Genomic DNA, 17,105 nt, shown 5'->3' with positions numbered 1-17,105 from the left:
GTGCCGTGTGCAGAGGGATGGTAGTAGTAAAGTGCTCAGAGTGTTAAATACTGGGTGGGCTCTGTTCTCATCTCTGAGTGTTCAGCCAAGTCAAAGCATGAGCACACAGACAGGAAAACTGACACTCCCCTGCCCTTCCTCAGCTCGGCTAGTGATGAAATACAAACCGCAGGGAGCTCAGACATGGATGTAGAGGAGAGATGAAACTACTCACTTTTTTTTCATTTTGTCAAAGAAAGTTTAGCCTCTTTTTTTTAAAAGCTTGTGTTTATTAGAATCCCCTGATCTCCATTAGTAAGCGAGCTGTTTTCAGTGAGTTGTGTTAAATTAAATGCTCTTCCCTTCGGACTTCTTACTGGCTGGAGTTCCAGCGGGATGTTTACAAAATAGAAAAACACCTAAATGATAATGACCTTCATCTCAACTTCTTCACAACAAACTTCTTCTTTCTCTTTAGGTCCTAAAATCCAACTATCTATTCATCCTTCTGTCATCTATCTGCTTTTTCCTTCTGTCCTTCATCTCCTGCCTGAAATTGTACTACTATTCTCAGAAACAAAGCCACATGAGAGGTGTAAATTACTTGATCTGAGTACACGAGTCGCTCAAAGCATGCAAATAGCCACCTGGCAAACTTACAAAGATGTAGGTCTGAACAAAATATTAAAACATAGCAGAACCATACAGCTACTGCTCACTAACCCAATAACAAATATACTGTACAACCTTAGCTAGAAGCATGATTACTAAGCTCAGTATTAGTTTTCTCCACAACCTCTTGCTTTCTGCAGTTCAGTTGAAGAAAGTTATATTTTGTTTGTGATTCGAGGATGTTTGTCTAGTTATTCTCAGCAGATTGTTTGCAGCAGACTTGCTTCTCCTCCAAACCTTTTTTCGGTTTTGGATGGCTGTGGCATGTTTTTTGGGCCGAGCCCTGAGCGCTTAGAGTCAAACTTAAGCTGCACTTTGGAACTTCACTAACCTCTTGGTTTCCTGATGAAATACTTTGTTTGTAACAGGCTCCTTGTTCTATTGTCCGTCATCATATTTTTATTTTTATTTTAGTCAAGATGGCTATCGCTAATTAGCTGCGTAGTGACAACAATGATGAGACATTAATTCGCTCACAGAAGCACTTTGTTTTTTAGCTTGAAGAAATGTCACATTGTGGCCTAAAACTGTCTGTCTTCTCCTCGTTACCTGTCTCCTCTTCTCCTCCTCCTCCTTTCTTTTCTTTTCTTTTCTCTCCTCTCCTCTCCTCTCCTCTCCTCTCCTCTCCTCTCCTCTCCTCTCCTCCTCTCCTCAGTGTGCTGCAGTGACCCACTTTGAGTACGAAGCCTTGGACTGACCTGCTTTAGATAGAGGCTAGCTAATTATAACAGCCAGTATTAATAAGGCAGGGGAATTGGTAAATACGAAACACACACACACACACACACACACACACACACACACATATGTATGTATGTACACACAAATACAATAGCGTGTCTGCAGCGAAAAACAGATACAAGCACATACACTCCACAAACAGGCTGTTCTCACGTCTCATAAACAAGCCTACACACCTTGGCAACATGACTCATCATGTATATAAGAGGATAATGAGTGACTCATGTTCATCACTTGTATCTGTTGAATGGTAACACTTGTACATGTTACCATGGCAACAGTAAAACAATAATTTATATATGCTGCAACAAAAAAAAATTGAACCTTTGCAAGCTGTAAAAAAACCCGACTGGATCTTTAATGTTTTACTGTAGATCCCGTTCATCGATTATTTCTCATACGGAAAATAATTTGGGAACACTATGTCACACACTAGGAATGCATAAAAAAATACAGACGTTAACACTATTAAATGCATCTGTCATCAAACAGCACTGCAGATCTCCAGTGTTGAGTTTGTTAACAGGGTTATGTAACACAGATTGAGTTACACTTTGAGATAACTGCCATGACTCAATTTTAATAAATATGAACTTCTAGATATAAAAAAACAACAACCTGAAAACTGGGCTGCACTATCTGCCTCTTCCTCCCACACTGCACTACATAGAATGATACTGTTTACAAAGTTTTATCAGCATTCCTCTAGTTTTATCAGATTTATCTGCTCTTTCTAAAAGCCTCTGACATATAACGGTTCAAGCACCAAAAGTAATGCATCTACACGTTGAGCTCTTTTTAATGATCGATCTGGTTTCAAAGTAAAAGCTCTTATCGTGCAACATTAAAGAGCCTCTTGTACAAACTAAAACCCTGCTCTGTACTTAAGGATGTGATGTTTTGACTCTGTGTGCACTGTACATAGCAGATTCTCTTAAATTTGTATGCCCCAGCAAATGTGACTTTTGACAGTTTTACTGTAAAAGACTGAATGAAAACAAATCACACTTTGTGGCTTCATTTTGTTTTGTGAGTCTACTGTATAGGGTCATGCTGACAAACTGCAAATTATAGGAGTGAAGAAAACAGGCTCACGGGATAAAACACTAGAACGGAGGCTTTTGTAACCTAAACAATGAGTTTCTACGTTGTTGTTTTTTTTTTTAACATCAATGCTGCATTATGGAGAGAATAACATCTTGTTCACTATTTTGCTCTAACCTCATGAACTTCCATGTGGTGAACACAAAGGTAAATCCTAATGTTGGGAAATTATCCTGCCACTCATGTTACTGTCTTCCTGATCCGGTGTGAACCATCCGCCCACGAAGAAGAGCACAGTTTGATTACATTTTTATCACAGTTTTGTAAAAGCCAAGCCTCATTTATCTACATGTCACAGTTGCAAATTCTAATTATGTGTAATTACACCCCGCGCTCTCGTCGGTGTGTCATCCCACATCCCAGGGGTGCAGGTGATACTCGTGCATGCCAATCTAACCAGGCATAATAAGCAGCCGGAAGCTGTGCTCGCCGCGTCTGAGCCATCAGTGTCAGCACTAACCTCAAAATCCGATCGAGGTCACGTAACGCTCACCCACGCCATATTCCCTCTCACAGCTCAGCACATTAAAAAGTGATGGTTAAGAAAGTTCTCCATTCGTGGGTGTTTGAGCAACATGTCTTGGTGAAATAATTTATTCTTTGGAGAGAAAAAAAAGATTAACAGAAAAAAGCTTCTGGTAAAAAAAAAAAAAAAATTCACTTTTACAAGAATCCAACAACAAATGCTCACTGATTCAGAACTTATTTTTAAAATGAGGCCCCGCAGTGGAGGTATGACGGAGGTCAACCGAAAAACATGGAAGTCAAACGCTATTCTCATGAACCATTCGTACAAAAAGCTACGTAAAGTAATGCACTGTAATCCGAAAGCATTCTGCGTATTTTTTGCTGTATGCACCACAGTGGCTGCCGCTGTATAACAACTCTGACGAAACATTTTACTCATGGGCACCTTTCATGGCACTCAAGGACACCTTACAGTTAAAGCAAGCAAAAATACAGTTAAAAAAGGAAAATATAATTCAAACAAACACATTTAAAATTGAGATAGAAGAATGGGTTAAACCTATTAATGTCCTTGGCTACTTGGGCTGTTAGAACTACACAAATAACACACTGCTGGTTGATGTCTCAGCGTGATGTCACACTCATTGTTCTCTGCTACTTTTTTCTGCACTTGTTGATATGAAGCATCATCAAAGATCCAGCGTCTCAGCCTCCTGATGTGTCTTTCACGCTGACAACATAATGAGCATGTAAACTTTCAGTCCAAGTGAGAACAAGAAAAACACCATAATTACAGATATGGTGATTGTTACTGATTATGTCTTAAGGTTGTATCTGCATGTATGGAGGGAGTATTTTGTGGGGTTCCTAAATGGATGAACAATGACCTTAATGTGATAAGGAGAATAGCAGGCTATGACACAAGCTATGCCTAAGTTCAGGAGTTAAGTAGGGCCTTACTATGCTTCGCAAATATTGGTTGGATCGTCTACCTTAAAGGTCCCATGTCATGCTCATTTTCAGGTTCATACTTGTATTTTGTGTTTCTACTAGAACATGTTAATATGCTTTGATGTTCAAAAACACATTTTTCTCATCCTATCTGTCAGAATATACCTGTATTCACACCCCTGTATTCACCCCCTGTATTAAGCCCCCCTCCCTCCCAGACTGCCTGGGAGTTTCTGCACCGCTTTGCAGCCGGGGAATAACTGTATCAGCAACTGTGCAGAAGTCCTGATGGCTTGTTTAAAGGCACAGTTTCTAAATACGGGCTGTATGCATTTCTCTGTGGATTGAGCATTTTAATACTTTCACAGTATTTACATAGGACATTGACCTGCTTTATAATGAATAATAATAATGATCTTTCTTATTACAATATGGGACCTTTAAAAACTTCCTTTCCGAAAGTGGAATCACCTGTATTTTTCTGAAAAAGACACTCAAAAAGCCACGCTATGCAGAAATTAGCTAGGTGTACAGAGGCGTCAATTTTCAGAAGGGTTTGGACTTTTCCTTCAAAGTAGCATATTTTACTTTCTCTGCAGTTGTAATCACTTAGCTCACAGTAGTTTCTTTCTGCCGTCTTACCGGAATGTTGCTCTAGATCTAACACCCAACTGTTGACCTACTCAAAGCTACCTTGTTGCTACTATATTTATTTTTCAATAAGACTTATTTACAAAGAAGATGCTAATGGGGGGACTTTTGCAGCTTTCCTAGGTGATTAAACTCGGTCATCTTATCCAACTTCAACACAAAACACAAACACACGAGTCACAGTTAAAAACGAAGAAATTAAAATGGAGGTTTACAACTTCAAACTACTCAACTAGTGCAGAGCAGGTAATTGTATATGTGTGTGTGTGTGTGTGTGTGTGTGTGTGTGTGTGTGTGTGTGTGTGTGTGTGTGTGTGTGTGTGTGTGTGTACGTGCGGCCATATGTGTGTGTGTGTGTGTGTGTGTGTGTGTGTGTGTGTGTGTGTGTGTGTGTGTGTGTGTGTGTGGCGATATGGTGTGTCTGCAGCTGTGTAACTACAGGGTTCCCTACTGGTTGCTATGACGAGGGTCTTTGCTTTCACTACTCTAAGCAACACACACACACAAATCCCTACATTACAACACTCACAGGAAGTACTTTTCTTAAAAAAAAAAAAAAAAAAAAAAAGGATTTAACAATGGCCAACCCACCACTCCCAAAGTTTGTTATGAAGTGTACCAGCAGCACAAGCGAGAGGTACCACTTTTCACCCTGCTGTGTGTTTGTACGTTATGAAAATGTCTTCATAAGTTCATCAAACTGTACTGTATGTCTGTGTATATGTGTGTGTGTGTGTGTGTGTGTGTGTGTGTGTGTGTGTGTGTTTATGTTAAAAGGCTCTGTGGGTCAAGAAAGGGATCCTTTTTTTTTGGAGACTTAGAGGTCGTTCACGATAAATAATAAATGGTCCACAACGACATAACTGGATGAGTAAACAGTCCAATCTGTTGCTGAGGCCCCTGTGGACCCGCCAGGCCCAGAATAGGCTCTCCATGCTGGGGGATTGGAGGCTCAAATCCTGGGATCTGGTGTCCATGGGCCTGCAGGGGCGGGGCGGGCTGAAGATCACAAATCCGTTCTCATGTTCTCTTACTTTTCCTCACATGCTTCTGACAAACAATACCTATGTCCCCTCTTCATAGCAGAAATAGAGGACATGACTAAAGGGGGACTGAATGTAACTGATTTACAGTTACACATTTGTTAAATACATATTAAAGCTAGAACTGGGTGTTGGATTGCTCTCTAGACGTTTTTTGGACTTTTTCACATTTACTGTAACAGTGTGTGTCAGAACTTGAATTGTTGATAGCTCCCTGTGCCATTACAGAGACTAAAGTTATTGTATTGTACTCTTTGAGAGGAAGTAGTGAACACAGTGTGAACACAGCCTGGCTGATGAACGGGGGCTGTGGTATGGAGGCTCTGAGCTCTGGGGACTTGGAAAATATTCATCTCCCCTAAGCAGGGAGAGTTAAGGGGGGCAGGCTTTGTCTAACACACCCCTTCAAGTTCTCTACTCTTTTGTTGGGGGTTAGCATTCACACACACACACACACACACACAAACATGTAAAGCTCTCCAGCAGTGAGGCTTTGACCAGCTGTCTTCGATCTGAAAGATGGCCGTCGTCACCCATAAACACAGAAAGCTCGCAGAGGAAGGGCAAGCAGGAGGAAATACCTCTATCTTTATCGTCTCTGCCTCTGCAGCGTCTGAATATTTCACTTTTCCCACGTCATTTATTCAATTTAGATTTGGTGGCGACTTTCAGCGCGCAAAAGGTGCTCAGATTTCGTAATCACTAAATTCAGAAGCTGTCATTTGAAAAAGAAATGTGGAAAGAGTTTAATTCATAGACTCAGGTAAAGCCCAATGACCTGCTTGAAGTGACTGCTAAGGGATTTAATTCCTAAATGCTACATATCTACAGTTTGAAAGTTTCTTTTTTTAAGCCAGTGTCACCATGACCATGACAAATTAGTGTGCTCTTAAAAAAAGGACCCTTTTTTCCTCTTAAATGTAACAAGATGACTCATAACACCAGCAGTATATAATGCTGTGTTTTGTTTTCATGCCAGCAATCAATTTCTTAGAGAGGCTGTTTTTAAAATGGAGGGCATTTCAGTTCGAAAATGACGCACAGCTCTTTATAAAGAAACATAATAATTGGCTCTTGTCATTTGAAAACATTGTGCGGCACCAATCTGAATAAATTATGGAATTCTAAAACATGATAGCTAAAAAAATAAAATACATTTACAGACTGGGTCTGAAATGCAGAAATATGGAATAGAATAGAATAGAATAGAAAAAAAGATATAAAGTCCTGGTCAGTAACAGTAATACCTCCATCTATTTATCAGAAATAAAAAGCCACAAAGTAATTCAGTATGAATGGTTTAGGGAGAGCCAATTAAATGTCTCCATACTGGAACGATCCCTATCATCAGGGCGTCTGCGTAGAAATCGAAGCAGACATGGTGGCTACGCTAACAAAGATAACTGAAGCAGCCGCCTCCTTTCTCTCCCAGCAGTGTGTGTGCGTGCGTGTGTGTGTGCGTGTGTGTGTGTGTGTGTGTGTGAAAACTGATGTGTATTGTTCACGAACCAAGGCTATTTCAGAGGAGGGGGCCCTTTCAGTCGCCCTCGCTGCATCGGCCCTTTCATCGCTCCCTTATCCATATTCATCTCCGCCCTGCTCTCCTCACCTATCAGCGACCAGCTAGCTGCGACCGGCGTCTCGCTCCACCAATCGCACGCCTCCCTTTGTGGCAACATTTCCACCTCTCAGCGCCTTCACCCCACCCTGTACAATGGCTTCTCTCTTTTTTTTTTTTTTTTTTTTACTTTGACGCAGTGCCTTGAAAAAAAAAATAAAGAGGTAGAGAAGAGGGTGGAGGTGGAGAAGGAGAGTCGCAGCTACCGCTGGCAGAGTCCTGCCGGCGGCGGTGGCGGCGGCGGCTGCAAATCGATCGACAGCCTCGGAAACGGTTGCCGAGCGAGCGTCGTCAATGGGCAGCCCCGCGATGGATGAAGGGGATGGGTGGAGGACGAAAGAGGGTGGAAGGACGAGACTGAAGGAGGACAGGAGGGGGGAGGAGGGTGCAGTAGTGATGGTCTGAAGTAGAGCATGATTAGTATGGATGAGGAGGAGAGGATGATGGAGAGAATGGAAGAGGGCGAGAGGATGAGGGGCTCAGGCTCGCGAGTGAACAAAACAGGCGTGTCGCAGAGGAGAACGCTGTGTTCTGAAAGCTACATGAGGAGAGAGCACGAGTGTGAGCCTTATCGCTCACTTTCCTTTTCATAAAAAAGACTGCTTAGCATTCAACGCTCAATATAGGAAAAAAAATACAATTCTGTATATTTTGTCAAACACGCATCTCAACAGTTCTGATGACTTATTATTTCATTAAAATGTCAACTTATTGCTATGTGTTCTGGCACACTCTTAGATGTATTTAAGACTGAACCCCCTCAGCCTGGGGTTTATTTTCGATTGCTCTAAGCCAAATGTGGGGCTTCTTCCTCCTCAGCTCGTCAGCCAATCAATGCGAGGAAGGTAGCTCTCCTTTGTACCAAAGTAAAAAGATGCTCCACTCAGCTCCAGGAGCAACAGAAAAAACTCGGATCAATAGCATCAAAGGGCCTGTCTCGTACAGCCAAGGCTCGCTACACAGCAGGCAGTAAGTGTGTGCATCTACATCATTCACACACACACACACACACTCTCTCATTAAACTTCATCTCTGCTTTTTGCAACTTACGTCATAAATAAAACACACCGACAAACGCACACACGCACACACTCTTCCGGCGTACTGCTAGTCCCCTAATGTCACTTGGCAAGGGCATTTCAAGTCCCCCCCCACCCACCCCTCTTCGCAACACCAGCTTGCCAGTCCATCCATTTACTAAATGAATGTATTATATCTTACAGACAGGAGAGAAGAGAAGAGACTATAATATAAAGTGATGAAAGGACTGAAAGGTCTGTACGTCCAGGTCAGCAAACTTTTCCCTGACTGTTAAACATGTAGGCGTTCCCCCACTCACATGTTCTTTTTTCTGACCGTGAAAATCGAAAAAAATTCCAATTTATTTTGTTTGTGCTTACATAAGAGTTCTTAATGGCTTACACACACAGTTTTTCCCCTGAAAGCTGCATTTGATTTGAATAAACTGAATCCAAGTAATTTCTATTAGACGGAGAGGCTGCTGCTAGGTATTAAGTATCAGTATTGGTCATACTGTTCCAGTGCCCTAAACAAATACTTTATCAGTTTGTAGTATCAGTGGAAAGTTTTAGCCTCCCATGGTTTGTTTTCCACCAAGAAAAAAGGAAATTTGTGACGATTGAAAGATTGAATTCTTATCATTTTGAGACTTATAAGTGCTCAAATTTAAACAAAGTTTCATTACAAAATATCTCAAAGCACACGCTGCATAACTTTTCAGACTTTTCAGAGCTCGGTGCTGTTGCTGTAAACTCTCCTCACCGATATTCAGTTTTGCATGTAAAATAGTAAGACTTTTCAAGAAAAGAATACATTCTTCATCAGTTTTTTCAGTAAAAATGTAGGTCAACATCAAACACTAAACCCCGATTGGCTGACGGCAGCAGATCCTTGAATTATGAATGCTAGATTATTACTAATTAAGCCAACCGTGATCCAAGTCCGGCTTTGAAAATGATCCAAGTTTAAACTTCTGAAACTAAATCAAATATTAACAATAAGCACATTAAAAGTCTCTGATCATTATGTACATGATAAGAAGGAAATCAGAATTCCTTTAATGTGTGTGTGTGTGTGTGGGGCTGCTGGGTCGGGGTGAGGGGCAGGGGAGGCGCAGAGATGAGAATGCTTTTGGGTTGGGGGATTAGAGGGCTGGTGGGTGTGTGTGTGTGTGTGTGGGGGGGGGGGGGGGGTGCTGTGAACAGCAGCTACTGCAGCGACTCATTGATCTTTTCGTCTTTAAGACCTTCAGCTTTTATGAGATATAGCTGTGATTTATGACCCTCGGGGTTATAGTGGACCCACGTCATCTTGTATCTCTACTGTCTGACAGCTGACCAGCTCTTTCCCCACATACACACACACACACACACACACACACACACACACACACGTTTGGATAAACCCTGGACACAAACCAACGGGAATGTCAGCAGAAAAAATCCAAGTCTATCTTTTTCTTTTGTCTTCTTTGAATTAAATGTCTATTCTCCCTACTCATTCACACAGATCTGAGTGACATGAATGGAAAACACTTTGCCCAGGCGTTGTACCTTACATTTTTAAAGTATATCCGAGCTGCAGTTGTCGAAGGAAAAACAAACGTGATTTCCTGCTCAGACGAAGAGAAATATTTCTGATTTAAAAGCGTTCTTCTTTCTGTTAGAGCTCTACACGTTAGGTTTCAGTCTTCCTGTGGAAAAAGGAAATAGGTCACACCTACAGTCGCTCCACAGCGGTCGCACGGCGCGTACCGTAGCCATCGCGTATGAAACTTCGAACACACTCAGAGAATGAACAATTGCGACGGCACATCAGCACGTCATCAACCCAAGCGCTTTGATGGCATGGCTAGCATGAGGTCAAAGGTCATCAGAACTCCTCTGTGCAGTAATGTTGGGTATCATGACAAAAGAAACACTGAATTTGTATACCAAAAAAAAGCATGAAAATGGATGTTATGGAACTGAAAACATACAATATAAACAATATCAGCATGCATTATCCTGGATCATGAGTAGAACATGAGGGTGTTACTTTAAGCCCTATTTAAATGTCAGGCAGCAGGTCAGACCTCGTCATTGAAATGCCCTAAAATTTAGATTTCACTCTGCATAATTTGACCCTCAAGAACACAACATGTACTTGTTGTCATTGCTGAATCATTCCTGCATTGAAGAAGGTTACAGTAAAGATACCAAAAAAAAATTAAAAAAAAAAACAGGTAGAAGATCAAAAGCAAAGTCTCTCTTACCATGAGTCTCAGTTTCTTGGTGAGGGAATACAATGCCTTCAGTTTCAAATAGGGGCTGCAGGAAGGCCACTACAGAGAGAGGAAGCACAGGGGTGGGGAGTGTGTGGCGTAAACTAATGATACAGAGAAACAACCATTGTTATGATCTCTTAGCAGCACTTTGACTTGACTTTAACTCTAAAACTGCAGCCTGGGTGCAGCTTAAAAATATTAGTACAAAAACATACTCTCAGTGAAAAGCTTTTTTTTTTTTCCTCAAAAAAAAAAGTATGGGCTAATCTCATCGGTGTCATTTAATTGATTGAAGCTGTCATAATAGAGACAATCAAGACTAAAGTCTTGGCATGTAATTGGAACAAAGAGACATTTTTTTTTAAATTTTAAACAGAACTGAGTCAGTGCAAAAAAAATCACAAAAGACCTGCAACCAAGCTCTGATTCCTCTTTGTTGATTATCTCAAGGGGCTGTGGAGCGAAGTGTGTGTGGGAGCGACTTGTTCTTTTTCAAACAAATGTCAGGCGACCATCAGCCTGATGCTGCCGGCTGAGGGAGCGTTGACCTGGCGGCGGCCGGGGGCCGTCCTCTCAGCCTGAGTAAAAGCCTGGTCGGCCATGCCCATCATCATCATCATCATCATCACCATCATCATCATCATCATCATCCCAAGCTTTTCATTTGTCTAAATGGACGAGCTGTCTGAGTGTGATGCAGGCGTGGAGGATGGTCCCCTGAGGGGGGAGCCTTGCACACAGCGAGGAGGAGCCTTTTAGTGCTCCGAGTGCATTGATCTACAGTCAAACCATGCAACCTCAGCCGGACACTCTCGCTGTCTAATTATTTATTCCCGAGGACGACTGTCATTTTTTTCTGGTGGCAGCTGAAGAAACTGTGAAAAATGACTTTTCTGCCATTGCTGAAAAAAAGGGCCAAGTAATTCAAAAATCTACAAAAAGATTTAAAAAAAACTCTCCATGGGTCACACTTAAGACTCGTTATTTTTTTATTTATTTTTTGTATTGTACCACCTGTCATTGTGCACTAAAAGGGACAGGCCACTCGAACTCTACGGGTCTGTTAAGATTTTAAACAATAACCATTACACTTGCTTGCACTGAAGTAATAGATCACCCAAAATGTAGAGTTCTGTCAGGGAAATCTTGTGGCCATTTCAACGTGAGACTGATAAGCAAGGCCAGTAATGGCGCCTCTGTCCAGATGCCATCTAGTCATGTTGACCACCTTTAACATGATGGAGATCTTGCCTGATCAAACCTGCAGAAACACCTGCAGTGAAATCCCATTTTCTTTACCTATTTGATTTACTAATTGATTTTTGTGAATGAATACATTTGAGATTTGACTTAATAATTAACCAGGCATTTGTCATTTGACTTTAATGATATGCTAACTTTAAAAGCATTTTATTTATCTGTGTTTTAGTGGAGAGTTTGAATGTCCCATATACTCCACAGGGTCTAAACACGGTCTTAGAGATATCTCTGCGCTGACATGAAACATATTTGTATTTGTTGTTTTGTTTTTTTACATGAAAACAGTCAAATTTAAACACATTCACCACAACATACCAGCTGCATGGAACTTCATTTAAAGAATATTACTAAAGCCAGTCCAATTTATGCGTCAAAGTTGCAGGTCACCTAAAATGTAAGTTTAGTGCAAATCTTGATGAACCGTCTGATGCTTAATTCGACTTTGAAAGGTCGGCTCTATAAACACATCTGCCACTTCAAAAATTGGGATATTATTCTCAGTCTTGCTAAAAACATATTTCTCTTAAAGGAACATGGTGTCCAGAATATGAGTAGGCTAAGACTACATGTTTATACTGACAGTCTGCACTTCAATGTTGGGTCGCCTAAAACCTACAAATTCTAATTACAACTTTTATAAGTGAGCCTTGGTCTCTCAAAAATATTTAGTGGCATGTAAACCATCTCCCAATTCTTCAGTTTGGTGTTGTGTAAATAACACATTTAAAGGTGTAGTGTATGTCCAAATGTCCATGATGGAGGGGGGGGTGCATGGCCAAGATAGGCTACTGATGGTTGTAATGCCGGGTGATGGGAATGCTTGGCGCATGACAGCATGTAAACAAAAACCAAATATGGTGATTACCATGGTGACATATCAATATTTCATCCAAGCAGAGAATAATGAGTAAACACGATTGGGAAAAAAAATGTGTAGAGAAAGTATTTTCTCCCTTCCAGCTGCATTGTTATTAAAATCAGCACATGAATACACATAGGCACCGACATGCTGCAATAACACACGGAGACACTGTCGCATTCCGCTCTGGATCCCCCCCAACCCTCCCTTGTTCTTTCTGGATCTCAACGCCCCCCCGCGGGCCTGCTGTTAATGTGAGTTCGCTTGTTTATCCGCTTGTGTAATTGCACACAAAGCGGCGATATGGTGGCTGGTGTGTGAGATTATCACAAGGTCATCCGTCTGCGGGATGAGAGCCTGCGATCACGCACAAGCCTGATCTGGCTTTCACTTGTTTACATCCTTGATTTTTTTTTTTTTTTTTTTTTTTTTTTTGGGCTCCACCATGGCCGCTGTGGCTGTGCGTAAATCTTAAGACGCAATAAAAAAATAAAATAAAATTACCCAATTCGGCGGATCTAAAGAGGCTGAAACAGTCAGGATGGGAGCGAGGGGGGACCGGCGACTTCCCTCCAAATCCCCCGTCCCCGTCAGTCCCCTCTCATTGTTTCCTCTTTTCCACCTAAAGCGGCGGCTAATCGTTACTTTAACGCTGATGGGAAAAATGACTGTCACTCGTTAGAAAGCGGATGAAAATAACGAGCCCCTATATATTTAGCCCGTATCGCTGCGTAAATTGCAACACAAGTCTGTGGATCTGAGCTGCAGCGTGCCTGCGTGTAGCCTACATATACGTCAAGAATCAGATCAACCTGCTCTCCTTTCTCTCCGCCTGCCTTCAGGACGAAGCCACATTCACCAAAATCCCCAACAGCTCCCCGCATCCCCATCGGTGCTCTTACCTCCTGTGTTTGTGCGTTTGGTGCTGCTGGCCTCCGTCGGAGTCTCCAGGGGTCTTTTACGTGAGTCCGGGGGATCGGACTCCATGTGTGGTTGTTGATTGTGATGGTGAGGATTTGAAAAAATCCCGTTTTGCTGTACTGCTCCGCCGGCCATCATTTTCGAGCTTGCTCTTGGATGATTGGGCTGCGTTTGCGTTTTAAATCCCCCCTTTTTCTCGTCTTTTTTTTTTTTTTTTTTTTTTTCACGCAGCGTAGCCGTACAGATGAGTCCTCGGAGAAGGCGAAAATCGATTGGGGAATTAGAAAAATACGCCTGTTTCTTACGGACGGAGAAGGTTAGCTGCGCGTTTCTCCGTAGTGCGCCGTGCGTACAGAGATGCTGCGCAGGGACAGAAAGAAAAGAAACGCTGGAGTGGCGGATGAGCGAGTCAGAGAGCGAAAAAAAAAAAAAAAAAAATCCGAAACCTCTGCAGATGGAGATTGGTCTAGGCTACTGAAAACGTGCAGATGGAGCGTCAATCTTCCATTAACCTTCTGATATGAGAGCTAGGATATGTGTGTCATTCCGCTGCAACCAGATAAAAGAGCGTACTCATGTCAGGATGGCAGGGATGGTGGCGCTCCTCTGCAACAGCCAGCGAAACGGAACAATAAATAAAATAAAATAACAATACCGAAGGACAAAGAGGCGATATCAACCGAAGAAAGAAAAAAGGTCGTTGAAGCAATAATAAAAAAAAAATAAAAATCCGATGCGTTATTTGTGTAGGCTATTATATAAGTAGGCTATACTTTCTTTCTTCTTATCCTGTTCTGGCTCCGATCATGAAGACACCCAGGGGTGACGGGGTGGGTGAAGAGGGTCCGGAGTCGCGGAGTTGGAGAAACACACAGAGAAAGAGACGTGTTTTTATTTTTTTCCCTGCTCGTTCTCTCGGTGAAGATGCTGCAGTCTTGCGTTCAGAGCATCCCTTCTCTGACTGGCTGCTAGAGGGAGCGCAGGGGAGCGGCCGACGTCACAGGGCCTCGCGATGCCTTCACTTGCTTCGCGTAAAGTCGGGTTTCCCACATGTTTATGTAAAAGTGCGATTTGTCTGTGTGTTTCTGTGTTGTTGTTTTTTAAATCAGGAAATAAATCCTAAAATCATTTGAAATGTTGCTCCTGGAAATGTATTGTCAAGTTTGAGCGTCTTTCTTTTTTGTTTACAAGATCGAGCTATGATGTGGTGAAGGAGAAAAAAACAATGTCATTGGATTTGATTAACCTACATCACATCACATCAGCGGTCTTTAACCATCTCATGGCCCCAACACTCTGCAGGTTTTCATGCAGAGTGCACAAAAGTCAAAAGGAAGCACAGTAAAACAAATAGGCTAACATGTTGACGTCTTAATAGGCTTTCATCAAATAAAAATGCCATCTCTTGACCTCAATTCAAACATAAAATCCCCGTCCTTGCCGTTTTTGTAGTCGCTTGTATTCGAACCAACTTGTGGATTCCGAATCTTCGATGTCCCCTGAAGGCATCGGGAGAGGGAAAGCGAGAAAATGAGGGAGAGAGAGAGAGAGAGAGACTCATCAGTCGAAACACGATTGGCCGAGGCTGCATTTCTCCGGCAAAACGAAAAGGACACAGATATATTCGCCCGGTTGAGTCACATGACGGAGAGGAAAAGGATGCGACGGCGGTTTTTTTTTTTTTTTTTTACTCCTCAACAGTCGCGGCAAATGAAATGGTGGTTGAACGGGAGCCTGAAGGTCCCTCTGCGGCTGTTGGGAGGTCTGTAAGCGCTGCCTGTCAGCAGGCCAAGGGAGCATCCAACTCACCTGGAGATCGGCAGGAGGAGAGCTCGCCCACTGTTTTTCTGGCTTGAATTTAAATACCAGAATTCAGCAAGTGAATTAAACTAGTGACAGTTTAAAGAGGGTGTTTTTTGTTTTTTATTAAAGTGGAAAAGGCACAAATTAGTAGCATTTAAAAAAAATCTAATAATTTTTTTTTGTTTGTTTATATATCTGTAATCGTTTTCCTCATTGTGATCCCCACAATATGAAATTTGACAGATTTTTCTTTCCTAAGCACCTGATCAACACTGATGACCCATAGGCCAGAGTGCAGGCCTGCTCAGCCTCTACCTGCACCACACACAAAAACTCATTTGACAAGTTTGGTAGTTTTGCATGACCATGATGCAGTTCGGACACTTGAAAACAGCCACATATTAGGAAGCATGAAACCTGAGCACCCGGGTGCCTGTCTCACCTGTCCCCTCAGCTGCTGTGTGTGTGACCCACCTGTGTGTGCTGCGCCTGACATCTCTGCGTCGCTCTGCCTGGATGTGAAGAGGGATCCTCCAGCACTGTGAGCTGTCTGAGAGAGCTATACCCGCCTCAGTCTTTCTCTCTCTCTCTCTCTCTCTCTCTCTCTCTCTCTCTCTCTCTCTCTCTCTCTCTCTCTTCTCACACACACACACACGCACACACACTCACACATTTGGCATATTCGCACACACGCTCCGAGAGACACGCAACACCAATACCTTCTACTCCCTCTCTCCTCCTCTGTCCAGTGGCGTACAGATGCGGTGCGCCCTCATTGCCTCCTGTAGATTGTAGTCAAGGTGACATTGGGCTGCCTGTGCACATGCACGCACACACACACACACACACACACACACACACACACACACACACACACACACACACACTATACACACACACAGTGCAGATTCCTCATACTATTTCACATCGCCATGAGAAATGCACCGGTGAGCCAGTCTCCCGCTCTGGAAATACGTGGCAAATCTGAGGCAGATGGATCCCAGGCTGCAGTCTGAAACAGATTCTGCACCACAAATAGTAGGCGCTGCTCAGAGGGACAAAAGGCCTGGACGCCGGCACCTAATTGTATGAGCTGCTCTGCACAGTATTGTAGAGTGTAGCACAGTTTCGGCTGGACACATGCATTTGGAGCAGAGACAAAATCTGCTGGAAGCTGAACTGTGAAGGTCTCACACTGCCAGACCGTGCAAGCTGCTGCTGCAGCATATGGAAAAAGTGAAGTAGCCCCATAAGCAGTAAAGCGCACAGACTAACAGCATTCTTGAGTTTTTATTAGGCTGGGGCTATGAGCAGATGTTAGTGAGATGGTTTTCAGAGATTTTGTTTTGCAAACTCCTGTTCGGCTTTGGACAATGACCCCAAACACTTAAAGGGGCTCTCAGAGTTGCCACAAGTTATCCCGAACACCACATGTAATTTGGAAGAAGCAAGGTTGCAGTAATAACTCAGTTTTTCCCACTATGTCATAATCTGAATGCAAAAGCTTCCGTTTACAGCCAACAGCAAATGTTATTCAGAGTTTTACTCTCATGGAATCAGTAAGGAAGATGCGATTTTCCAGTGATGGATTTTCTTTTCTTTTTTTTTATTTATTATTTTGGAACCAAAGTCTGGAATTCACAGTTATGTGACAATTTAGTTTTTTGGTAGAGACTCAAAAAGCAAAAAGGGAAGAAGAGCTGAGACACGAGCCAGCTGGAGTGTCAAATGTCAGGCCTCTGACATAGT

At 42.5% G+C, this 17,105-nt stretch overlaps 1 protein-coding gene across 1 annotated transcript in view; it reads right to left on the bottom strand.

Moving 5' to 3' along the window:
- nova2 (NOVA alternative splicing regulator 2) overlaps positions 1-14,492 on the bottom strand; it is an 85,315-nt gene extending 70,823 nt beyond the window's left edge. Inside the window, exons 1-2 of the mRNA XM_028574600.1 lie at positions 13,535-14,492; positions 10,502-10,570 (exon numbers count right to left, since the gene is read on the bottom strand). Coding sequence (XP_028430401.1) covers positions 10,502-10,570; positions 13,535-13,691 — 226 coding nt within the window. The 5' untranslated portion in view covers positions 13,692-14,492. The remainder of the gene's footprint in view (positions 1-10,501; positions 10,571-13,534) is intronic.
- Between the last annotated feature and the right edge of the window lie 2,613 nt (positions 14,493-17,105).

The sequence above is a fragment of the Perca flavescens genome, chromosome 3, assembly GCF_004354835.1.
Source record: "Perca flavescens isolate YP-PL-M2 chromosome 3, PFLA_1.0, whole genome shotgun sequence".
NCBI classification, from domain to species: domain Eukaryota; kingdom Metazoa; phylum Chordata; class Actinopteri; order Perciformes; family Percidae; genus Perca; species Perca flavescens.
Note: the sequence above shows the minus strand (reverse complement) of the source record. Positions and strands in the feature narration are given on the sequence as shown.